The following is a 25,595-nucleotide window of genomic DNA, read 5'->3' as shown; positions in this document are numbered from 1 at the left end:
TGAGAGGGATGTGTTCCACTGTTGGCTTTTATATATCCCTTTTTTTAATTTTTTGGTAGGAGAGAGGAGGGTTGTCATGTATCTGAATCATCGACTCTGATTTGACAAAAATCCCAAATCTCAGAGAAGGGCAACCACTCTCAAACACCCCATTTCCCTGAATGAGTTTCATGTTTTCATGTATCCTAAATTTACTGGGATTTTAACCTACGGAGGGTAAAGAATTGTACGTTTTTTATACTCCACCACACAGTTTTAAAGGGGAGATTTACTTATGAACATTGACAAGATAGATTAGAAGTGGGTCGTTCTCCTAAATATGAGGAGGGGTGTGAGAAAAGCACAATTCTCTACCCGTGCGACGTTAAGATACTCGACAATGAAATTAAGACTTCTTTATATCTCTCTCTACCTAAGCCCTTTCATGCTTTAAATGGGATCTAGTGACATGGATCCTTAATTCTACAACCCATTCATCACTTTGGCTATTTTAAGTTAATCACTTGTCATTTTAATCAATCTGAATTAGCTAGGGATACAAGTTTGTTATGATGACCTAACCCTGCCTTGAACCCAAACAAGATTTAGGCTCAAAATTATCACCTCAAGGAAAATAATAAGATATTAGGCCCTAAATTAAGGTCACAGTTAGGTTAAGACTGAGTGTTTGATTTGGCCCTTCTACCGCTTTATAAGACATTTCGTAAATGTATTGGAGCAATGTGTTATTAAATGGGTTGTCTTATTATTTTGTGGTTGTAATCAGGATTAGGGTCAAGGTCAAGTTTGAGTACTTGATGTGACTCAATCCAATCCGATTCAATAATATTAGTATAAAGTTTAAGGGTGCTTAAGATCTGGGCTAAAGTTTTATTACACCTAGTCTTACAGGTTCTGTTGCAGCCCTAATTTGATTAAATGCCATAGCATGGCAGTGTTTAATTAATGCAGCTACTTCATCAATTTGATAATTAAGGTGGCAAGTCCTTCAGGGTAGGAGGAAAGAGGTAAGAGAGCTTCCCTTACGCTACCTATATTTGTTATACACAAGGAAAGTAATGAAGTCATCTGAAACAAACGCCTCCTTTTGTTATGGGTTCAACCACACGTAACTCTCATCTATAAAAACAAAAAAATAGGGACGCTGGGTTTAAAAACAATTTGAGAGAGATAGGACAAAAAGTTGGGGGTTGGGTTTAAAAACAATTTGAGAGAAAAGAAAGAGAGATTATGATTGGACTTTGAAGGTTGCAATTGATCCACAATTGATTGAGACTTGGAAGTTGGAACAAGATAGGTTTTTTTTTTTTTTTTTTCTTTGATAAATATATTATAAATGATGTTTCTAACATTTAATTGTATTTTTAAAATTTTCACATCCATTATGATATTCAAGAGAAAAAAGAAGAAAAAACAATTAGGAAAACATCCTCTGTGATGCAGAAAGTCTGTTGTGCATATCAGTGCACATATATACTAAATGGTTAGCTAAAAATGCAAAAGCAATTATAAGACTATTGAGGATTATAAAATTTTAAATTAAATTTTTAATCACAGTCTCTATTTGGTAGAAAAGTACACTATTGTGTATAGCAGATGATTTTTTTAATTACAGAACATGATCCAAGTTTTTTTTTTTCTTTTCTATTCTTAATTTCAAGTAAAAATAAAAAAAAAAAGGAAAAGAAAAGACCAAACAAGAAGAAGGGAGGTGTGAAGAGGAGCAAGTATGACTGATTCCAAGTATTCTCTTTTTTTTCTTTTTCTTTTTTCAATTATCGGAAGATTCAATAAGGACAAGTATGTCTTTTTTCTATTTGAAATTAAAAGTGCTAGATACATGGGTCATTTGTGATAGAATAAATTCCAAGAGGTGAACCTCAAGGGTTTGGCTACTAGTGCCTCATAGTATGAGTCAGGGGTCTAATCTCCTTAGGTTAAGGGCAAACCCCTGCCTAATATTTAAATTATACATAAAAGTTTATCATGAGGATGTAGTTAAGGTGCATATAAATTGACAAAAAGAAGTTCATATCTAAAAAAACAAAATTCAAGAACTGTAGAGGTCAAGGGCTAAACTCCATATTATATTTAATTATATATAGAGCCCTTTAAAGATGTAATCAAGATGCACCTAAATAAGAAGAAATCCAAAGGATATGTATGTAATTTATTTGATAAAAATAATTTTACTAATTTATGGCCCCACATTAATGAGAATAAATCTGATTGCTTACACACATTTGTTTTGATAGACACGCAATTGGTTTTCTTCCTTCAAAAATTGACTCAAAATGCACTCAATCTTGAGTCTATTTTAGTTTTCCTCATAACATAAACCTCAACATGGATGACTCTTTCAATTTTGCTGACCAAAGGAAAGATGAATTGGTTGGTAGTGAGGAGAAGGTGACCAAGTTAAGGAGTAAGTAAAATATCACTTTTCTTAATTGGTTAATTAGTCTCAAAATTAAGTGGCTAGATACCTTGCTTGTGGAGAAAAGAAAAGTATATAAAGATTGATAACTTATATAATGTACACCTCATTCAGGGTAGAAAATAATGGTTGGTTAGGATTTACCATCATTAGGTGAGAGGTATATTTTTATGTTTTTTAAATTCATTCATCTTCAAACAAGCAATTGAAATATGATTACAAATTTGATTATCCATTTCTATAGATAGATGAGTGTCACCCTTCTTATATTAATTCAAAGGCCACGTACATAAATTTGATTAAAAATTGTATGTTTACAAAACCCACAAGAAAACTAGTGTTCATATAGCTAATTAAGTGCCATTTGACTTAGGTTGGAAGCTCTCCAATGCTTAAGATCTAGTGTGAGTGATTATACCAACCATGATTATTAATTAAATAAATTAAATAACCCTTTTAATGTTCAAGTGACGAATGAAGATAAACCCTAAAAGGCTGACATGGTCCTTGTTAGATTATTCTAGACCATTAGAATTAGGTGAGTGATGATACTATGAGAACCCATTTAAAAAATTTTTTAAAAAATTAAAAAAAAAAAGAGAAAGGTTGCTAATTAAGCTTCTCATAATTTTGAATCTCTAAAGTTAAGCTTCAAAGTGATTTAGTGACCTAATAACAGATTAACTTGTACTAACTTGTACTAAGTCATGCAGGTTGATCAAGAAGAAGAGGGAAAGAGTTTTTTTTCCCCTAAAGTGTCTCCTTTGCTTCCATTCTCTCTCTATCCCTGTCTCTCCTCACCAAGTTATATATTTTTTCTATCTTTATTAGCTAAACTGAGAGGGATGTTCATGGCACTCATCCATTAGCCTGTTTTTTTCCTGCGCTATGAATAAGAAAAATCTATTCCCCCTTAATCAGAAAAAATGAAAAAATAAATAAATAAATTGATTGATTGAAGAAGATAGGGTGATGATAACATTTTCTTTCTTTAGCATTGTAACAATGAGGCTTGTCATGCCGTAATTGGGTTTATTATTGTCCATATCAGTCCTTATTATCCCTAATGTCAATCGTATATTTATATTGAGTTTTCTTATTGACACTCACTATTTTAATAATCTATAATTTTTAAAATAAAGTAAATTAATGCTATCATTTTACATGTGTATTCATAAAATACACTAAGATTACGACAATTTGTGATAGTAGCATATAACCATAATCAAATCACTCAAATTCTCTTTAAAGTAATTGATAAGTTAATTTCAAACTATGGTTTCAGCCAACTATAATCTTCGTAATTATGAATTTCCTAACCCATTTTTTTCTCCTTTTGGGTAGCTAGGTAGTTTACTGTCTTCTTCATTAATGTTATTGTAATTATGGCTGGAAAGTGTAGTTCTGATCAGTAGACTCTTTAGAGCTAGTTAGATAAAAACACTTCTGCAACTATAATAGTTTGTTTGTATACCTTGAAAGGGAAAATGATGTACATATATATATTAACAAGAAACGCCCCTTTTGCTGCATGGATAAAAAAGACCCAAATAACATTAAAACTGAAAAATAAAAATGATCAGTAGGTGTAGAAGAAATCAACAGGCAGAAAATGAATGATCTCCTGATTCAGACAAGGACCAGCTTTTGCTTGACTAACATTGAATGGTTCCTGATTCAGAAAAGGACTTCTTTCTCATCCACCTTATCTTTACCTCCTTTTCCTCTCTGGTCTTTGATGTTTGTTGCTTCCTCGTATAACAATGAACCTTGAATAGTCCATGAAGAAAGGATAGTTTCTAATCCTTTATTTTCTGTCTCTGTGTAGAAAGGGTAGGGGTTGTTTGGCAGTGGCGGGGGACACCCTAAGGCTATCCCAGCAAAAACCTTTTCTTTTGAGAAGAGAAATGATTAATGTCTTTGTCTCTGCTGCTACTGGGAGGACTTAATTTACAGTCTCACAAAGGAAGTAATAAATTACTGGACAAGTTGTAGTTGGTAGTTTTGCAGTAACAAGAACGTCACTTTTCTTTGCATCTCATGCCCATTTTGAAGTTTCTCACCATTTGCACCAATTTTAAGGAACTGTCAAAGTCATTGATGTTAGCTTCTTAACTTTATTGGTTTTGTATTTTGCTTCACTCAAATCTCCACCCTTCCCCTCCCTTTCAAAACCCTTCTGTTTGTATGAGAATGTGAAATCTGAAGGTGACACACCCAGCAATCCATGTCCCCAGCTTTAGCCTTTAACTGTTCAGATATCAAGAATTAATGGTGGTGAGTGGTGAGTGGTGAGTGCAAAGCCCTTTTCATATGTGGACGAAGGAAGGTGCCAAGTCATGGTCCCCCACCATAAAACTTAAACCAAATCATAGCTTGGATTCTTTCTCTTCTTTCTTTCCTGTAAATTGTCAAAAACTAAGTTGCTACCATTTTGTATTGGTATATGATTCTCTTACCCCCCCCCCCCCCCCCCCCTCTTCTCTCTCTCTAATTTTTACAAAAGATTGAAAAGAGAGTTGGATAGATAGAAAGATAGATATACCATCATTGGAAGCCAAGGGTGGTGGCACTGTTCTTGCTTGCTTTAGGCTTTTAATTACTGGTGGTCCCTGGAAAGCAAATGCAGTCTATATCATCAACCAGGCCAGAAGATAAACGAGACACAGAAGCAGGTTATCAATGGAGGATTTCCCTCTTCCAGTCCCTGAAAGTATAAACCCAGCTAACAAATCCATGAATTTAATGGATTAATATAATATCCAAGAGATTCTGAAGCATGCATGGAATGAGACTAACCTTTTTCTTTCTTATCTTATATATATCCTTTTTTTTTATATATTTCAATTCAGCTATTATACTTATTATCTTCAACTCTCTTGAATGATACAAGCAAATCAGCACGCCAAAAATGAAAACCATAAATGTTATTGTAGAGTATAAAAATTATCACCACAATAGATTAGGGTTTCATGGTTTTGGAAGTTCTTGAGATAAAGGCAATGAAGAAAGAAGAATTTGGCAACATGCATAACTGTAAATCTAACTTTCAAGTTATTTAATGCGTTCGTACACCAACAACCTCTTCATGTGGTTTCGCTCTAGAATTATTGAGGACATTGGTATACATATCAAACATTATGTTTGTTCAGAAAAATCTATATGATTAAGAGGAATAATAAGTTAGCCACATTTCAGGATATGCGCAGAAGTGGGGAGGCTTGATTTAAATCGAGCATGAGATGTATGATTTATATCTCATAGATAACTCGGGACGGTCCCCCTCACTCCCAACCTCCAAGTAGGTAGCGGATACGAACTTAATTGTTCCTTTATGCATCAACAGCTAATATTTGAAGGAAGCCTTGGTCCCCATAATAAATCTCAAAACTATTTTGATCATAATTTTTTTTTTATAGAAATTATCTTAATGATTAGCCCAAGGCAATAAAAATAAAGAAGCAGTTTGACACGTGTGGAGCCGACTTTGGCACGTGAGGGCAGATGAGATCTTAGAGAGAGAGAGAGAGAGAGATGTGTTAAAGTTAAATTGTGTGGTCTCGTGGTCTCTCAAGTCCATGGAGCGTGTGAGGTTCTCATGACATCATCCAAAAGTTCAAGGCCTGATGTCCTGAAAGAAGGTTGGCTTGTCATCTATCAAAATTCTGTTTGCAGTTGGGAAATTTTTATCTTTCACCTTCCCCTCCCCAACCTCTCTCTCTTCTGTGTCTCATACAATGTGGTGACCCAATTCCTATTTTAAACATATGAGAGAGTGACATATAAAAAAGGACTTATTTTTTTTAATTATCGATTTTAATATAGTAATTTTAGTTAGAGAAAATATAATTTTATTATTTAAAAAATGATGATAACATATTGATGCTGAACTTTCACCAAGAAAAATATTGATGCTAAAAACTTTTGGAAGGTAGATATTGTACGGTTCAATTTTTCGAAACGAGTTGGATTACGGTTTATGTCAATTTTTTGCTAAAACAGATGTTTACAGTGTATTGAATATAATTGAATGGAACTTTTAAAGCCTAATTTCATTTATTAGCACTAGTTGTTGATAGATAATTGACATTTTAATTAATGGCTATTTAATGGAAATTATGAAATATATGATGGATTATCTTCTAATTATTAAGAAGGTAATATTTGATATCAAACTAATAAAAATGAAACCCTAGAAAGTTCAGTAAAGTGTTTACATCGAGAGGGAGAAGAGATTAACTTTTACTAATAATAAAGAAAATAGAAGATGGGTTTTTTTTTTTTTTTTCTTTCATCATCTTCTCTATATTTACAAAGAATTTTCTATAACACTGTCAACTCTTACCCGAATTTGAAGGAAACGATTGCGTGGATATTGATTTGCGCCCATTAATATGCAACGTTGATTATAAAAAAAATTCATTAAAAAAAAAAAGAGAGAAGTAAAGAAGACTAGCACCAAAAATTAAAATCAAGTTGCGAACAATATTCCCAAGAAACTAGAAGAAGAAGAAAAACAAGGGAATTGAAAGTTTTTGTTGGGGAAGTAGAGCCATAGGAACATATGTGGTACAAACATGGCCATCTTACCAAACCCTAAAGCGGTTTCACATGTCTTTCATAAGTCATACGTGCGCCACCTTTGTCGACATTATCTTGTGGCACGTACGTGTCTTTTTTTATAGGTAGGCCTCTCATGTTTTCCTTCTTTATTATTAGTTTGTTTCATTGCTTTCGCTTTCTAATTTTAAATATCTTTGCCTAACTTAGCTCTAACAAACGGTTAAGATTAAGAAAACAAATTAACACAACCCTAAAAAGGACAAAAATAACAAAAACTCATCATAGTGATAATAGCAAATTAGTCATAAGATTTCATTGATGTAATCTTTTATCATTCATAAGATAAAACTTAGTTTATTAGATCTCTAAAGGCACCTACACATTAATAATGATGTTATTTAATTTTGGTCAATTAATTATAATTGACTTAATTTCATATAGAATTATTTTAAACTTTTGGGGCTTCATTTGAATTGAAACGGAACCTACCTATTATCCAAATAATTTTGATAATATTTAATGTTGATTTTGTAAAGAAATAAAATTATTTTTCCGTAGAAAAGATAATAAATGTTAGACATTCAGGTGCGTGTTGGGGAAGTGAAGAATGAATAGCGACCCGTCCCTTACGCCCAAACTCTTCAATTATTAAATGCATTTTTTTTGGGTTTATTTTATGGGTAATTTTATGCTCCCCTCTCTTTTCAGAAGGCGATTCTAGTCTCAATTTGTAGAACACTCTCAGAGCAAGAAAGAGAGAAAAGGAGAGAAAGAGAAAGAAGGAGAGAGAGAGAGAGAAACCCAGAAGAATTCAAGAAGCTTTCAATCTGACAGAAGGAAAATGATGTCTGAGAACTTAGCATCCTTTTGGTCCCTGCAACTCTAATAGGTAAGCAACAAAGCAAGACCCAGCTTCACAAAATTAAAACCAAAACCCATCAATTTGAAAAACCCAGTTCAAATTCCTCTACTTTTCTCTGCAACTCGTCTTCTGGGTTTCCTTCGACCAATATTTAAACCTTAATTGCTTGTAATTCTCTCTTGTTTTGGTTCTCTTTATATTTATTTAACACTTTTCTTCTAACGAACTTTTATGGGAAACATGAGCAGCAGAAGACGCAGAAAAATTTGGGGGAGGCTGAGAAGAAGGAAGAAATGATGATGATGATGATGATGCAGAAGAAGAAGAAGATAATGATATGGGAGTAGCTTGGAATCCTCACTGCTCAATTTCAAGCTCAAAAGATTGCAAATTGGCCTCTGGCAGTGAAATTCCAGTGAATTCTATGTCCCAAGGCTTCCACCAAGGGATCTTCAGCTTCTCTAATGGATTTGACAGATCAACAACATCAGTCCATCACCACCAACCACATCACATCGCACAGCAGAGTCGGAGGGATAAACTAAGGGTGCAAGGCTTCGACCCACCACCACCACCACCGCCATTGGTTGGCATAGAAGAAGTATCTGGTGAGCTTCCAGGTTACGAAACTGCCGGAATGTTGTCGGAGATGTTCAATTTCCCACCTGGGGCAGCTACAGCCGCCGACCTCTTGGACAATCAGATGGGTTCAAATTACCGTCTGTCACGGCCAACTCCGGTGGCGAATGAGTGGTATGGAAACAGATCACAAGGTATGAATGCGGATTCAGCTGCAGCCATGCAACTTTTCCTCATGAACCCACATCCAAAATCACCTTCTCCTCCACCACCTCAACCCACTTCTTCTTCTCACATGCAAACCTTCCAATCAGCCGGCGTTGCAGCAGCAGCAGCTGCTGCTTTTGGTGATAATTCAATTCATCACTCACAGTTTACATGGGCTGGAGGAGATAACAACAATACCAAAATCTCTGGGGTTGTGGACAGCCAAGGGCTATCTTTGTCATTATCTTCTTCCTTGCAACAATTAGAATCTGCAAAAGCCGAGGATTTGAGAATTGGTGATGGTGGAGTGTTGTATTATGGTTTAGGAAACGGCGGTTCCACCACTGCGGCGGCATCTTCTTATCCATCGATGAAGAATTTGAGGAATCATCCTCACAATCCGCATCAGGAATCATTGCATTTGCAAGCAAGTGTGGGGATTTTAAGCCAGAATCAGAACCAGAACCACCAGCACCATGGGCAGCTTCATGTAGGGTATGGGTCATCATCTTTAGGGATGGTTAATGTTTTGAGAATTTCTAAGTATGCAAAGCCTGCTCGTGAGTTGCTTGAAGAGTTTTGCAGTGTTGGGAGAGGACAATTCAAGAATAAGAAGCTTTCTTCTAGCTCTAACCCTAATCAAGGCAGCAACACCACTGGTGCTGGTGCTACTGGGTCGTCTCCATCTTCTTCAAAAGACATTCCTCCTTTGTCTTCTGCTGATAGAATTGAATACCAGCGCAGGAAGGTCAAGCTGATATCTATGATTGATGAGGCAAGTAACCCCTCTCTCTTTCTCTCTCTCTCACACACACACAAAATATAAATACAAAGCCATTATCTCATTCTTTTTTCAATAAGATCACTTCAATTGTTTTAAAAAGCCGGAGCAGATGGGAATTCCGGCGTATCAACGGACTTTTATTTGTTTAGTGATGGAATATTGACAAGAGCCGGCGGCCTAACAATAATAGTATTCCAAATTAAGGGTTTGTAGTTTAATATTGTTGAATTCATAAAATAAGGAATCATAAATACTAACAAGTTTTAGAAAACGTGACCGTTTTGAGATTTTAATGGCAAAATCATCAAACAATCTCTTTTCTTTTGAATTTTCTTTTTAATGGGACTGTGAGATTGCAGTAAAACTTCTGGCTTTTATTTTAGTTTCTCTTTCTTTCTTGTTTTGTATATATTTTAACTTAACAAAACTCTCAAGAAGGATTCTTCTTTTTGCTTTCTTTTTCTTCCATGGCAATCATTCACTGTAGCAGGCTTTGATTCTTGTGTTCATGGGTTCTGTTTTTGATTGAAAATAAATCAGAAAACAACAAAAGAGTCCCCACTTAACCATTGATTTCCTGGTTATGGAAGTCTGACTTACTTTGCTGTTCCAGCCAGGAATTCTGAGTTGCTGAGCCTTCTTTCGTGAGACAAATTAATGTCAACAACCATGATCTTTTATTATTTATAATGAAAAGAGGGGAGGAAATTTGCTGATTTTTCTTCTCTTTATTTGAATGATAACGACAACCTTTCTTCCTTAGAACAAATCAATTTATCAAATTAAAAAAACTAAAGATGAAAGTCATGAAAAGCTTCCTCACCTAAAAAAAAAGGGAAGAGTTGGCTAGTGATTATGACTGTTCTCCTTCCATCTCAAGTTTATTATTTTTCCAAAGATTTGGGCAAATTTCATTCATGGTTCTTCAGGGTTTTTAATTTTTCACATATCTTCATACGTAAAGCATATGATGAAATCTATATTGATGAGACAATGACATCTGGGTTGCAGGTTGAAAAGAGGTACAACCATTACTGCGAGCAAATGCAAATGGTGGTTAACTCGTTTGACTCGGTGATGGGTTTTGGAGCAGCGACTCCTTATACGGCGCTGGCTCAGAAAGCGATGTCTCGCCATTTTAGATGCCTTAAGGACGCCATAGCTGCACAATTGAAGCATACCTGTGAGCTTCTGGGTGAGAAAGATGGCACAACAGCTACTGGTGTGACCAAAGGAGAGACCCCTAGGCTTCGAATGCTGGAAGAAAGCCTCAGACAACAAAGAGCTTTTCACCAGATGGGTATGATGGAACAAGAAGCTTGGAGACCTCAGAGAGGCTTGCCGGAACGTTCTGTTAATATTCTCCGTGCCTGGCTTTTCGAACATTTCCTTCACCCGTAAGATAAAAATCCTCTCTACTACTGTTTTTTTATACCACTTGTTAGGCACCAATGCATGGAAGCAACATATAAGGAAAACTCTCAAACCCTTGATCCAGGCCATGTTTAAATTTTTCACAGTACTTGAACAGTGCTCCAAAAGCTCAAAAAAAAATGGAACAGGTTGAATCTATCCCAAACTGCACACCTCATATACCGAATTGGGCCTTATTAATTAAGCACATAAAACTATAGATACATGACATTGAAATAGTCTCAATAAAAATTGCTAGGATCTATTTTGTTTTGCAGAAATAATGGAGTTCGACTTTAGTGTGCACACAGTGTTGTGAACGGTCGAGATTGAGTGAGATAGATTTTGATCTCGACAGTTTGCAGCAAATGTTGCGCTTAGTTGCACAACACCCAAGCAATTTCTTGAGACTGGGTTTGCCTTTTAAACACATGCAATGGTTCAAAGCATTACAAAATACACACTATCGAGAACCAGCAATTAAATCATCACCAAAACTGGATGTTTTGTTTTTTTCTAGTCACCATTTGTTAAAAGTAATTAAGGATTATGATCTCCGAGGTTATAAAAGCTGATGAAAAGCTTCTTCCCTTAATCATTGCTGTTTTGAGTCTAGAGACTATGTGGTTAGTTATAGGGAAGTAGGAGAAAAAACGAGCAAACTATGACCTCATCAAATCTACTCTCTCGTTACTTAAATCAACTAATGGATTTTCTAAGTAATAGGACTCGAAATTGAAAATGAATTGACGAAGAGTCAGTGCAGTAATTTTTTGTTCTTTCCTTCTGCAACTCTTTTCTTGTCTCTTTAGATTCTCACGCCTTAGCAGGTAAAGAAACTTTGTGCAATCCCATCTGGTAATGATCAAAAGGACCTCACCGCGTCGTATTCTGAACTTTTCTTTTCTTTGTTTCAGGTACCCTAGCGATACAGACAAGCATCTGCTGGCTCGACAGACTGGTTTATCCAGAAATCAGGTCCTTCCTTTGCTCTCTCTCTCTCTCTCTGAAAAAAAAAATTCAAAAAGAAAAAACTCTAGAAAAGCGAGAATATTTAATGTTCTTTATGCATTCGAGAATCCAAGCTAAGCGTGTGAGGAATAGTAAACCCTAGGTAGTTAGCGACTATCAGTTGTTTCAGTAGGGCTTGCATGATCTAGGGTTTCATTTCTCTTATATCTATTACTTCTCGTTGCAAAGCTTTTGCCTTTGTCTCTTCTGTTTTCAAGATGACATCTGAAACTGTGGAAGCAGAAAGACAGAGCAGAAGCAAGTACATGCATGGACTATAACCATGAAATGATGAAATTACATGACAATGAGAAATTTAAGAACCCTAGAAAAATAGTCAATGTATTCGGAGACTCCATATCCCTTTAATTTTCTTGGAATCTATGCCTTCATTAAAGACTACTTGGGACATAAAATAATGGGAGGCAGCTCTTTTATTTTGTGCAGTGTCATGTCATGGTTTGTGGAAGGTTTCTGCTTTCTTTCTTTTTTCTAAATGGGTTTGGTGATTGAATTGAAAATTTCAGGTATCAAACTGGTTCATTAATGCAAGGGTTCGGTTGTGGAAACCCATGGTAGAAGAGATGTATCAAAAGGAAGCGAAAGAGGAAGAAGAAGAGAGAGAAGGAGAAGGAGAGAGAAGCCAACAAGGTCAAGCCAGCAGCTCTGCACAGACACAGACAGCTACAACAGCAATAGCAGCAGCAGAGACAACGACGGAATCAGCGTCAGCAACATCAGCTACGACAGCAATGACAGCAGTAGCAGTGCCAGTGCAGCTAACTCCACCATTACTAGCAGGAGGAGGAGGAGCAACCACTGCATCATCTTCAAAAATTACTTCGAAAAGATCCGAAATCAATAGCCACGACAACAACCCATCATTCAATGCAATCAATAGCCAATGCTTCTCGGTAAGCAAACCCAATCACTCTTCCACCACCGCCACCGCCGCCCATAACGACATGCAGCAGCGTTTTCCGTCGAACCAGGTACTTGATGACACCTGTCGACAACAGGGTCATGGTGGAATCTTAGACTATGGGTCCACCACCCTTCTCAGGTTTGGCAGCGCCACCACCACTACCGGCGATGTGTCGCTAACTCTTGGCCTCCGACATGCCGGTAACTTGCCGGAGCAGAGTCCGTTCGCCGTCAGAGATTTCGGAGGATGTTGAAAATTTGGTTTAATCTTCATTATTTCATTACACCTATCCTTAACCTCTCCCTAAGGAGAACGAAACAGAACCCAAAAAAAAAAAAAAAAACAGAAAAAGGTGAAATTATAAGGGGGAAAAGCAAAATAAAGGAAAAATCTCTCCTCCTTGTCTCAGCCTTTAATGCATTTTTCTCTTTCGTCTCTTCTTATGAAGGAGAAGTGAAAGCTAACAGTTAGAGATATATTTAATTTGTATAGTAGCTTGTCTGTAAAACTAAGGTTTTGGCTTCGCACCTTGAACTTGTTGAGAAATAATTGAGCAAAGGGTAATGGAGAATATAAGTTGATAAAGGGCATTAGGGGAGAAATGAGGATCAGTATGCTACTGCATGGTAGAGATGAAACAGCACAGACAGTAACAGTGATCATGAATTTAATGGAGTTCTTTAGCAAATTGCATCTTTGACCCTTCCTTAACACATGCTCGAATTTGGTGCCAACGATTTTGTTTTCTGTGAAAGTTCTTTGTGACTTGAAATAATATGCGTATTGAGGAATGGAGGTTGGAGCATGCCAAGACCTCATTGGTGTTACTACTTCAATATAAGGAAGGTGTTACGTACCACTATGTCAAAAGCACGTCCACAACAATAACAAAACTTATCCAAACTTAATGAAGTCGACTACATAGATTATTGTTTTCTAATCACCTCTGTTTGAAGCCTTTCTAGATACAAGGTCTAAGCTATTCGTTATTTCTCTTAAGGTTATCTTAGGTCTAACTATTGTTCTTCAATTTATGTTAATCATGATTAAATTGTTTTTCCATACATGAGGCATTTACAAGAATCCGCTGAACGTGGTCGTGCCACTTCAAACAACTATCTCATAGTTTATTATTCATCATAGCAGCAAACAAACCAGTTCTAATATAATCATCTCTAATTTTACCATTCATCCATCTAAGCATCCTCATTTTATTTTCCTTTTTTTGTACTTCCAACTTCCAGAGGAGAATCAATATCCATGGTTGCTTAAAATCTAAAATGAAATGAACAAATGCTTAAAGTCTAAAATGATATAGGAGATAAGGCAATCAACATCATTTACCTAATTTTGTTCCTCATTTCCGGATAGAAGGAAATAAGTTGTAACCACCAATAATGGACCTACATCCTACTAGATAATCGGCTTGAGTTTGAATGATTTGCAATGGTCCCTTCAAAGAATTGATTCTATCTTCACATAATTTCGGTTTGGATTAGAGAACATAAGGAGCATCGATCATCTCATCTCATATCATGTGAAAATAATCGAATTCTAGTTTTTTATCATAACATAATAAATTCACTTTCATAAAACGTGTTGTTTTAGAAATAAATCTCTAAATAAATAAGAAAAATCATCTAAATTGTAAACTTGGATACTGTCAGCAAAAGCATAATCACAAAATATGAAATCTCAAAGATTATGTCCATGGCTGAGTAGAGATGGATGGGTTTTATATTGAAGAAAAATAGACTAAAACCTAGTTGTCTTCTGCTCCTTATTTAATGTGTTGAAACTGTTTTTATCAGAAGAAGCTGTGTTCTGTGTTTGGCATAAACCATGCAGAGCCTTAAATAATTTGAAGTGTTAGCTAGGGTTTCATGAAGAATTTGGTGGGTAGTTGTCACTAAGACAAAGTAGTGTAACGATCGTCCCTATTTAGGTTAACTTTGTCTTGCTCTTGACAACCAAAATAAACAATTGCAGAAGTGGTAGAAGAAAACAAAGAACAAAGCGTAATAAGGGATGAGACAGTGGAAGGGGGTCTTCTCTTTGATCTCATTGAACCATCAACAACAACAACAACTAATAAGGTGGGGTAGGGTGGGCCCACTAATTTGTTGTGTTGTTGAAAGCTAGCTACTCTCTCTGCTAAGGATGACCTACATACGTACGTACAGCAAAAACTACACAGCACGCACGTACATGGGGAGCTTTCTTAAAGTGAAGAGGAATCGATGGGACAACTCATGCTTCTGAGTTCTGACCGGGTCAGCACGGTCCAGCCTTCCCTGTTGGTTGATGTCCATACGCTATTGGTGCAGGTCCTGGTAGTTAATTAATTATGGTGATCTGATTGGATCAGCTTTTTCAAATTTTGATTTGAATGTTGTTGTTTAAACAGCTTTCTAGAGATTCTCTAATAAAGGAGAACTGATCAAAGTTGGGTATCTGCGAATTTATAACAGTGCGTGCCTCTTTTATGGGCTTGTTGGGCAGCCCATTTGGCCCGCTCCTTGTGCAGTCTCTTTAACTTGAAGCGTGGTAGATGGGTTAATAGTTGGGCTTTAGTTCGCTTATTTATATGGAAGTCCAGCCCACGTTAGCAACATTTATTTGAACGCGTGTATAAATGGGCCTGAAGGTTCTCAGTGAGCAACTCTCTATTTGAATCGTGATATTGTTTATAAGGCTAAAGTTTGCAACTCAAAACGTGTAGTTTTGGACCTTTTGGTCCATTTTAGCATTTCTTTGCAGGAGAAAGATTCCAAATTTTTCCATATTTGAATGAATATTTTAAATTTGCTGATTTCGTGCCTTGTGTGAAAAGGGTTAGGCTAAGTCAATTTCCTAATTTCAATTAAGTTAAACTAGGGGTTTTGTCTTATGTTTGGCCCAATTAAAATGGACCAAAATTCTAAATGACTCACTTATGTGGGATAAATTATAAATGGCGCCCAACTTAAAGGATGAAGTTAGCGTCAGTTAACTCTTATTGCTAAATAACAAAAATACACTCTTGTGAAATCTAAAAAGAGAAGATTATTAATGCACCATTGTTTCTCATATCATATCAATCCCTAGGTAGGTGAAGGGGATCATTTCTTCCTACACCTGGGTGGAAACCACTATTACTATCGCCATTTTTTGTTCCTCCTTTGGTAGAAAGTAGTACCATCTTAGTTCAACTGAAATAAAAAACGGGTTTTCATATCAAGGTATACGACCCATTGAACATGGTCATGACACATCAATCAACTTGGGCTTGATTAGGTTCTAATCACATCACAGAAATATGATCATTCTTTTAATTCCAAGAGGTATACAACATATAGTGCCTTCTATGCATGCATTGTACATTCTGTTTTCCTTTTTCCAATGTGAGACTAAAGTTTTTACATATTAAATAAATATTTAAAAAAAAAAAAAAAATTATATATTAATTAAAATAAGTTTTAAACATTACAATACAATTTTTTTTTGATAGAATTAAACATTACAATACACGAAAGCAAACAAAAGGAGGTTTGTAACTAGGGCTGGGCTGGGGTTGGCCTCAAGAGATGTTCACCACTGAACCACTTTATCTAGTTGTTGTCCTTTGATAAAATATCTCTTATATAACATCTTTTCTTCTGATAAATTTTCTTTTTTTTTTGTCTTCCCCTTAAACACCAAACAACAAATCATTTTTAACAGGCACCCATTCTATGTGACTATAATCAAATGCTTCCTAATTTTTCTTCTACTTATCAGGATGTGAGCTTTCACACTTGTATCAAAATTGCTTTCAATGTTAATAGTGAGAAAAAAACTGTTGCTTTCAAACGCATGTTAATTTTCTTTCCTTATCATGATGGTTTCTTCTTAATGGTACAAAAAAAAGAGACCCCACCAGAGAAATTCCCTGATTAGCTTACCAGTGATGGATCTAGTCAGTATTCAGAAATCCATTTCACCGGCCCACTCTGAAAGAAGTGATCTTGATAACGATTGAGACGCATGGAGGCATGGAGCATCGATTCACGGCACGGAGGCAGCCATAAGCCATTTCTACAAAACAGATCTGCTCCCCCTCTGAAAGTAAGATTTCTAATCTCCTCCGAAGCTGATTGTCTGGTTCAAAAATTAATAAAGATACAGCCGCGCGCCGCCTTCAAGTCCAAAAACTAAACTTGTCTAGTTGTCTTCCACCTTTAACGGCAAATCAAGTTCCACTTCTACCTTTTGAAGATTAAAAAAAACCCTAGAAATTTATTTCTACAATCTGATTTTTCCGAGTGAATTAGATAATGGGGAAAAATCCAAGGTGTTGCTCATAAGTCATTTGGTCAGTGTGAACTGACGTCATTGGAGAAATCGTCTTTATGTGTGAATTGTAGTAGTCAGAGAAATCGTATTTGGATTTGGTGTGGTTTGCAAGTGGCACCACACTGATCACTGTTAGTTATTCACCTCACCTGCTTCAAAGAACAGTGTATTAGCGGTTGCCATTTGCCCAGTTATTGGAGGGTAAAACAGTTGAGTTCCATTGACTTCATATGAATTCTCTACAGACAAGACAAATTAGAGGAAGCACCCATGTTAAAGAGTCATGGCTCAAAGAGTGACGGTGAGATTGATTTTTGAATAGAATTTTCCGTTTCTGGGTTAAATTTTTATGGTGGTTTGGATGAGAATCTTACTCTACAGTGTTGATTTTTTTCCCCTCTTTTTTTCCCACTTTTTCCTCCGATGTTTGTTTTGCAAGGTAGGTGTCCTTTCGCATTTCTCAAAAGATCAAGGTTTCGTCCTTCCAGAAACTCTTTTTCTCTTTCCCTTTCACATCTGTTTGAACTAGGTAGAGAGAGAGAGTACAGAGTCCAGAAATTGGGTTTTTAAAGTTCAATGGTTCTCCTATTGCACTTGTATCAGGACGAGTTTCGGTTTCTTCTGGAGAAAGGTATGGACCCACATGCAAAAGGGACTCCAAAATGATAGAAATGCGGAGTACCCAGATGGTTTTGCTCCGATTTATTTTGGGTTTTCAAAGGTACGTAACGAGGAAATAGAAGCTGCGGGTCTGCTTTTAATTTCGTAATCCCTATTGAGCTGTATTCGCGTGAAATTTAAGTACTGCTTCATCTCTTTTTGTATTGAATTTGATTCACTGATATGATGCTTGGAGAAATGTATGTGAGAAACGAGGGAATTTTTAATGTTTTATTTTTCCGTCATCTTCTGAGCTTTCTTTCTTTTTCTTTTCTCGCCTTTCTCTGGTAGATTCTTATATTAGATTATTGTTTGGATCATCGAGTTCAGTGGTAAGGAATATCTTTTGTGAATGTTCTTCATGCTTCCAATCCTTTGAAGTATCTCCGGAACTTTATTTGATCTGGTACCTTCTGCTTCATCTGGTTTTGAGATTCTCTATCTGTTTAAAGTGAGTGAGTGAGTGTCGACGGAGTTCAATTGTGTCCTTTTCACCGAGAATTCTCATATCCCAGTTAATTAGTAGAAGCTGATAGAAGTTAGATACCATGAACAACATTTAATCGCAACAATGGAGTTGGACTACTTTTTGTCTGGTAGATATCCAGTTCTATTCTCTGAATAATGGGTAGCAGTCCATATGTTTTTATTGGGTTGGGATATCCTCTCAATTTGAATCACAGTTTGGTCTAATTATGTGTGGATATCCTCACAGCCTGAACAGTGTCTATTGCTTCTGGGTCTCTACCGGTAGATTGACTAGATTTGAGTATTTTGAATTTTTGTTCTTCCCTTAAGGTGGCTTTTTTTTTTGTTGGGGGTGGGGTGGGGGGAGGAGTGGTTGCATCTTAGTCTACCGGTTTAGAAGGAAGGATCAGACGACAACTCATTTAATGATAGTCTCAAAAAATAATGGTAACTTTTCTGCAGACACTAATTAAGGCATCATACCTGTATAGTGTTTCTGGTTGTATGGCATCAGAATGGTATGTGGTTGATGGTATGTTGACCATGTATACAGTTGAGAATTAGGTGCACTAATGAAGGTCTATGTTGAATACTGACCTTGAATCCTTTGATTTTTTTTTTTTTAAAAATTCTTTTAACTTGTTCTAGATGTGAATATTCTTCATGCTTCTGCAAATCTTATATAGGGGATTTTTCCTCAGTGATTAATTGCATATTGCTAACCTTCTTTTCTTTATATATATTTTTTTATGTATATATAAATTTGTTTTGCATTTAACATTTATTTTCTCTTCTTTCCAATCCTGATAATTGGTACAACTATAAATATCTGTAGAGTTGCTACCATAGCATAAATGATACATCCCTCTCTGTGTTTCATAGACATTTCCTTTCTGTACTTGAAATTATTTTTCTTTAAAAGGATAAGTGCTATGCAGGAAAGATTTTGTCAGAGCATGAGCAAATAGCATCTAACCTTATGGGTTGGCTAAACAAAATTTTGAAAGGCTCCAGCCATAAAATCTCAGAAGGGCAATATCTTGGCAGATATGGGGATGACAACGTTTGGAAGGAACCTTCTAGTTCAGTGGTAATTTAAGTTATTGCTCCTTGTTGAGATTCTTTTGTCTGTCTTTGAGTTGGCTTGATGGTTGCAGGTATAGCTGAAAAGCAATACTCTGTTTTTTTAAATCCCAAGTTAGTTGATATTGAATTTGAGGTAACTTTGAGGCTGAGATATATGAATTTCAGTTGTTGCATGCGCCCACCACCTTCTCCTCTCCCTGCAACCTTGGGGCATTTTCGTGTTCTGTTTCTCCCCGTATCCTTGGTTAGATGCTAGAACACGTTGACAATGATCCAGTCCCTCTCTCTCTATCTCTCTCTCTATCTCTCTCTTATTCCAGCTTTCTGGTGTTGTCTTCTGCCAAAATTTTCGACTTCTTTACTTATTTCTGGGTAACTTGATGTAGGATGTGTGGTCGGATTGTGACAATGAAGACATAGATCATGCCATTGCACTTTCCCTTTCAGAAGAAGAGCAGAAGGGAAAAAATGTGATTGGTGAGTCACGTCTCTTCAGTTGTCACTGATTGTTTTCTCCGATCTTTTTAATTCCTTTTGGATGACAAACTCAGCTTTATCCCCAACTAATGGGGTTGGCTTCACGTATCCAAACAATTCAAAGTGGAGGAAACTGAGTTCTAGATGATAAAGGGTAATGAAGAGAGGGACAAAAATGGAGTGGGAAATGACAATTGAAAGATGGAAACTCAAAAGAAAGATGAAAGATAAAAGTAAGAGGAAAGAGGCATAGCACAGCAAGTCAGTAGAACTCAGATTAACATGGATCCTTGCCCTACGGTAGGCTCTATCTGAGATCATACTAGCTTCAAGGCCTAGTCTCTCTCTTCTATCTCCTTCAGTTGGGATCTTCACTCCTTTCTTCTTAGGAATGCTTATGTTCTTTCCGTTCATCATTCATTAGCTCAGGTGTTGGACCTGAAGTCTGGCTCTTGGCAGAGTATTTATAACTAAAGTTATAACTATGTTCTGTACTGTTATGATGCTCATGTTTTCCTTTTGAGTACTAAACTTCTTTCACTGTCTATTTTTGCTTATCTTAGTAGATAGTGGTAGATCTCCTTTGGAGGAAGATGAGCAGCTGGCTAGAGCACTGCAAGAAAGTTTGTTTGTGGAATCTCCTCCACGTTATGGGAGTGGAAATATGTTTCAGCCTATACCCTTCCCCTTTTCGACTGGGTTCAGGTATGTTGTTCTTAGATCAGGTCTGACCTAATTTCTGTTAATCTGAAACAGTTGCTTTTGGTTCTGTTAGTAATCATATATTTATATCTTTGCTTCAGTTTCAAAATTGTTGTTTTATGTCATGCAAGTTGATTGTCTGTGTTTCTCATAATATATGAATCTGAATTCATGCCAATATATATTGCCACTTGCATGTATGAATTTAGGTTATATATTTGGAGTTGTGGTTTTCCCCTACAAGTATACCTGATAAACATGCATCTAACACCCAAGGAATATCATAGCAGAATAAAGTTAGTTGATACAAGTGGACATAATTGTTGGAAAAGGAAATCTTCTGGATTGAGGCAATCAAGACCCAATGAAGGGTGTTCTCATCCATCAAATTCTTCTCTTGTTGGGAAGGTTGGATAGAGCTTGCTGATTGAGTTGAAAACTCAATAATCTTTTGTTAATTAGTGTTTACTGATTAGGTCTTTGTGTCATCCTTGTGTATCGGTAAGGCTTATTCTTTGGATTCTAGTTCTGTTATGTAAGGTAATTGTCTCTCATATTCCTGCGCAGACATCCCATCTGAAACTGATCTGGTTATTAAACTAATTTGTGTAGAATTTGTGCTGGTTGCAACACAGAGATTGGCCATGGACGATATTTGAGCTGCATGAATAAGTTTTGGCACCCAGGATGCTTCCGTTGTCATGCTTGCAACCTACCTATTTCGGATTATGAGGTGGGTCAACTAGTTTAGATTTCTGTCCTGGTTAAATCATAAGTGAAAAACAGAATTATTTAATAGTTTGGCTGATTCTTTTGCTTTAGTTTGTTGTACCAATAAAATAGTAAAAATAAAATTTTTTTCCTCTAATTTTTATTGTTTAGCTAATTATTCTTTCTTTTTTCGTTGTGTAGTTCTCAGTGTTTGAGAATTACCCTTGTCACAAATCCTGCTACAGGGAGCACTACCACCCAAAATGTGATGTTTGTAAGCACTCTGTAAGTACTGTTCTTGTTACATGATCATACTATCCTGAGTCTCTAGGTTCTCCATCCTCCTTCCTCTCCCCCTTCTTTCCCCCCACCACCTCGGCCATCCCCCGAGAAACAAAAAACCCAACAAAAAGAAAATTAGTTGCATTGTTCATCACTCAGGGATGTGAACAAGAATATTTTATTAGTTTCCACTGGTGACTCAAAAAGCAAAGGTGTTGGATTGGTTATTGGGACCTCAAGAAGCTGAAGTGGATGGTGCCTCATGGTCTCACTATATTACATGGTCCCACTTTAGTAAATATACGAAGACAAAACTATTGTACAAAATGGTTGAAACGTGAAAGTCATAAAAATGAATTTAATTATTTTTATTTACGTGCTTACAACCAAATGAAGCTTAATTTCCACACTTACAAGGTAAAGTGAACTGTGATTGAGATTCTAACAAGGTGCTATGGGCAATATATGTCAATGGAGATGCGGTGTGAGATGTGAAATTGACATGATGATCCACCAGAAGGTGAAAGTTTATCCTCCAAAACATTCAATGGTGGTATGTAAATATATCCCAACCCCAGGGAAAACAGAATATTCCTTTTGTTGAAATTGCTATTGGCAATACACTTTAATATCTAAATATAAATTTATTTAGAATATTTTTTAGATGATATGAAATGATGCTTTTCACATAGTTTAGAGTGTACTAAATGATACATTGGAGTGGGTGATCAAACTGGTTTTGGGCATTAAGATATGAGTAAAGCAGGAATTGAGAACCAAATTCATTTATGTACTTCCTCCAATATTAGAAGTCAGTACTTATTGAGAATTTATTTTCATGGTGGGCAGGGTGGAACTACCTTGTTGACGTTGGTTTGTTCTGAATATTTCCTACTTACTCTTAGCCTGTGGCTGTTTTGGATAATTTTTTCCAGATTCCAACAAATGCTGTGGGTCTAATTGAGTTTAGGCTACATCCTTTCTGGGAACAAAAGTATTGCCCATCGCATGAGCATGATGGAACTCCCCGGTGCTGTAGTTGTGAAAGGATGGAGGTTGGTGTGAAGTACTATCTTTGTAAAGATTGATTCCTAGTTCAAGAAATTAAATTTCCATGTGTTTGAAACAAATTAATATAGAATCTACCCTTGATTTGCAGCCAAGAGACACAAGGTACGTCACCCTAGATGATGGTCGGAAGCTCTGCCTGGAGTGCCTGGATTCATCTATTATGGATACTAATGAATGCCAACCCCTCTACATTGACATACAAGAGTTTTATGAAGGACTGAATATGAAAGTAGTGCAGCAAATTCCACTACTGCTGGTTGAGAAGCAGGCACTAAATGAAGCCATGGAGGGAGAAAAGAATGTAAGTAAATATGAGTTCCTCCTCTCAAGTTGCTTTTGAAATAAAAGAGTTTGATGTCCTATTTTTTGTTTGACTATTAAATTCCTTTAAATTTCTTTTTCTTATTTCTTTGTTGTGCACAGGGTCATCATCACTTGCCTGAAACTAGAGGGCTCTGCCTGTCAGAGGAACAAACTATCAGCACTGTAAGAAGGACGATTCTCTGTTGTTACTCTTGAAAACCTGGGTCTTGTGTGCTCTCTTGGATATGTTTCACGCATTGATAATGCAATGTTTGTTCTGTTTATTCCTTGTAAAACCAGATTTTGAGGAGGCCAAGATTTGGAGTAGGAAACCGCATCATTGACATGATAACGGAGCCATATAGACTGACCCGCCAATGCGAAGTGACTGCAATTCTGGTTTTGTATGGTCTCCCAAGGTATTTTTTTTAGCTATTCATTATTTTCACCATGTGATTATTTCCTAGGTCATCCTTTGGCTCAGCATCTATTGCAAAAGTATGCTGCTTTTATGAAAGAGCATTTAGCTATTATTATAGCTTAACATAATAATAGTTTTATGGTTTTAGGGGGCTATTTTGGGTGCTTTCATGACCTCCTTTCTTCTTTTTCTCTTCCCTCTTCCTCTATAAAGTTCTATTGTACAATTGCTTTCTTATAAGCAGTTTACCTTTTAAATGCCGTTTTGTTATTGGTCCTTGGATAGTTGGCAGCAGACACTAATCACATCATCACAAGGGATTTTCTTTATTAAGTTTTAAATTAGGGCTGTGGGAAAGGAGTAGAAGACATTGATATTATTTGAATTTCAGAAAGTCTGTTTGAATAGTTTTGCCTGTTGCATTTAATTTCTTGAAATTCAATCCTCTTCTGCAGTTTGACCAACAAAAATGAAAGTAAAATTTAAAAACATGAATGTAATTCTTTCTTTTGGTCTGTCGGTTTTTCAGATGACCGAAAGATGACCAATATATAGTGAACATTTGCATCTTGAGTATTGGGTGATCTGCATATCCCTTTAAAACTTAATAAGAAAAATTATAGAACAATCACTTGGCTGTTTCTAATGTATGTTATGGACTTCCTGGCAGTGATGAAGCATCATATAGTTAAACTCAATTTAGTGGAGATGAGGATGTTTGAGATGGATGAGTGGCAAAACTATGAAGGATAAAGTAAGAACTATCGTATTAGAGATGGTTTGGGAATTGGAATTAGCTTGGATACATGATAAGCTACAAGAGAGTCTTTTGAGGAGGCATGGTCATGTTCTGTGGAGGCCATTTAAATTCTCCGGTATGGAGGAGTATATGATTCAGTTGAAGGAACTAAAAGAGATTGTCAGATGTAAAATAACCTTTAGAAGAAGTGGTGTGGAAAGACATGCATTTTTCAGCCCTTGTATCAAGTATGATCTTAAAAAGTTGATTGGAGAGAAAGGATCCACGTAACCAACTCCATCCAGTCCATGTAATGCTGAGTTTTTAATTTTAATGTCAGTAAATGCTTTGAAAGCAGAAGATTTTTTAGACATCCTTCTTTGTAAAAATAATTGGAAAAAAAAACTTAAAAATATTTATTGAAGCGTCGAAAAATTCTGTTAAAAAAAATATCATGAAACGAGTAAAGTTTGTCTTTTTCTGAGTGAATAATGAAAAGAATTTTAGTTTGTTCCATGCTTTTTAATTTGATGATGGCTATAGATGCTAAGCTTGAAGTGTTGGAAAAACAGTAGCTGCTAAACTCTGGGGGTCTCAAGTATGCATATATTAGTGTAAGCACATGCATCTAACCAGCTTTATTTCTTTCTTTCTTTCTCTGGCGTTCTCTTGGGTAGTGGTTTAATTCTAAGCCAGAGCTGCAAAGCGCTCTTATGTGAAGCAGTGGAGAAAATACATTGTATAGTAGTATTGGTTCTTGAATCTGTATTATTTGCTTATTGTGGGATGACTTGTTGATACATGACCAAGGTTCTCTCTGCACACAGATTACTGACTGGTTCAATCCTGGCTCATGAGATGATGCATGCGTGGCTAAGGCTTAATGGTGCTCCCAGTGCTACCATTGTTGTCACCTTTTAAGTTTATGTTAATTCTCCCTTTGGATTCTTAGTGGGTTTTGTTTGTTGCTAAAATATTTCTTTGATAGGCTACCGCAATCTCAGTCCAGAGGTTGAAGAGGGCATCTGCCAGGTACTGGCTCACATGTGGTTAGACTCAGAGATCATATCAGGTTCGGGTAGTAATGTGGCTTCATCATCGTCGTCATCCTCATCCTCATCGCCGGCTCCTACATCATCAAAGAAAGGAACAAGGTCTCAATTTGAGAAAAAGCTTGGGAATTTTTTCAAAAACCAAATTGAAACAGATACCTCATCAGCATATGGGAATGGGTTCAGAGCCGGTAACAAGGCAGTGTTGGAATACAGTTTGCGGAGGACCCTTGACCATATACGGCTGACAGGTAGCTTTCCATAGTTAAGGGCGTTGATTCATCTGTTATATGGTCTTTCATTTCCCTTCCCTTCCCTTCCTTTTCATGGGGAAGTTGCTTGGACATATCATATCATATTATACTTCAGTCTTTAAGGATGATGTGTGTCAAAATAGAATAGAACCAATCTCCTTAGATTATAAACTAATGCCAAATGTTTAAAATAATTTCAATATTATACCATTTTACTTTCCTTACTTTCCTTCCCTTGCTACACTTTCTACTCCTGAACTCATAATTTTATCAT

General features: G+C 36.3%; 2 protein-coding genes across 5 annotated transcripts; both read left to right on the top strand.

Moving 5' to 3' along the window:
* The first annotated feature begins 7,636 nt into the window (after positions 1-7,636).
* On the top strand, positions 7,637-13,366 carry LOC149017828 (BEL1-like homeodomain protein 4). Of its 2 annotated transcripts, none has more exons than XM_089152158.1 (5): positions 7,637-7,889; positions 8,114-9,423; positions 10,444-10,829; positions 11,763-11,823; positions 12,384-13,366. In XM_089152158.1, exons 2-5 carry the CDS (start codon positions 8,200-8,202, stop codon positions 13,032-13,034), a joined length of 2,322 nt encoding a protein of 773 aa, XP_089008284.1. In that variant the 5' UTR covers positions 7,637-7,889; positions 8,114-8,199; the 3' UTR covers positions 13,035-13,366. The 2 variants fall into 2 exon arrangements, with proteins under 2 accessions (XP_089008284.1, XP_089008283.1); XM_089152157.1 differs by having other exon boundaries at positions 8,111-9,423.
* Positions 13,367-17,603: 4,237 nt separating this feature from the next.
* LOC149017827 (protein DA1-related 1-like) lies at positions 17,604-25,545 on the top strand. 3 transcript variants are annotated; one of them, XM_089152154.1, is made up of 12 exons: positions 17,604-17,816; positions 19,162-19,313; positions 19,696-19,786; positions 20,350-20,491; positions 21,101-21,221; positions 21,401-21,484; positions 22,417-22,536; positions 22,641-22,853; positions 22,976-23,038; positions 23,156-23,274; positions 24,843-24,901; positions 25,004-25,545. In XM_089152154.1, the coding sequence occupies exons 2-12, from the start codon at positions 19,203-19,205 to the stop codon at positions 25,330-25,332; spliced, it is 1,452 nt and encodes a 483-aa protein (XP_089008280.1). In that variant the 5' UTR covers positions 17,604-17,816; positions 19,162-19,202; the 3' UTR covers positions 25,333-25,545. The 3 variants fall into 3 exon arrangements, with proteins under 3 accessions (XP_089008280.1, XP_089008281.1, XP_089008282.1); XM_089152155.1 differs by having other exon boundaries at positions 17,605-17,816; positions 20,353-20,491; XM_089152156.1 differs by lacking the exons at positions 17,604-17,816; positions 19,162-19,313 and adding an exon at positions 19,326-19,442.
* Positions 25,546-25,595: the final 50 nt, after the last annotated feature.

The sequence above is a fragment of the Hakea prostrata genome, chromosome 4, assembly GCF_041222555.1.
Source record: "Hakea prostrata isolate BN-2017 chromosome 4, UWA_Hpros_2, whole genome shotgun sequence".
In the NCBI taxonomy this organism is placed as follows: domain Eukaryota; kingdom Viridiplantae; phylum Streptophyta; class Magnoliopsida; order Proteales; family Proteaceae; genus Hakea; species Hakea prostrata.
Note: the sequence above shows the minus strand (reverse complement) of the source record. Positions and strands in the feature narration are given on the sequence as shown.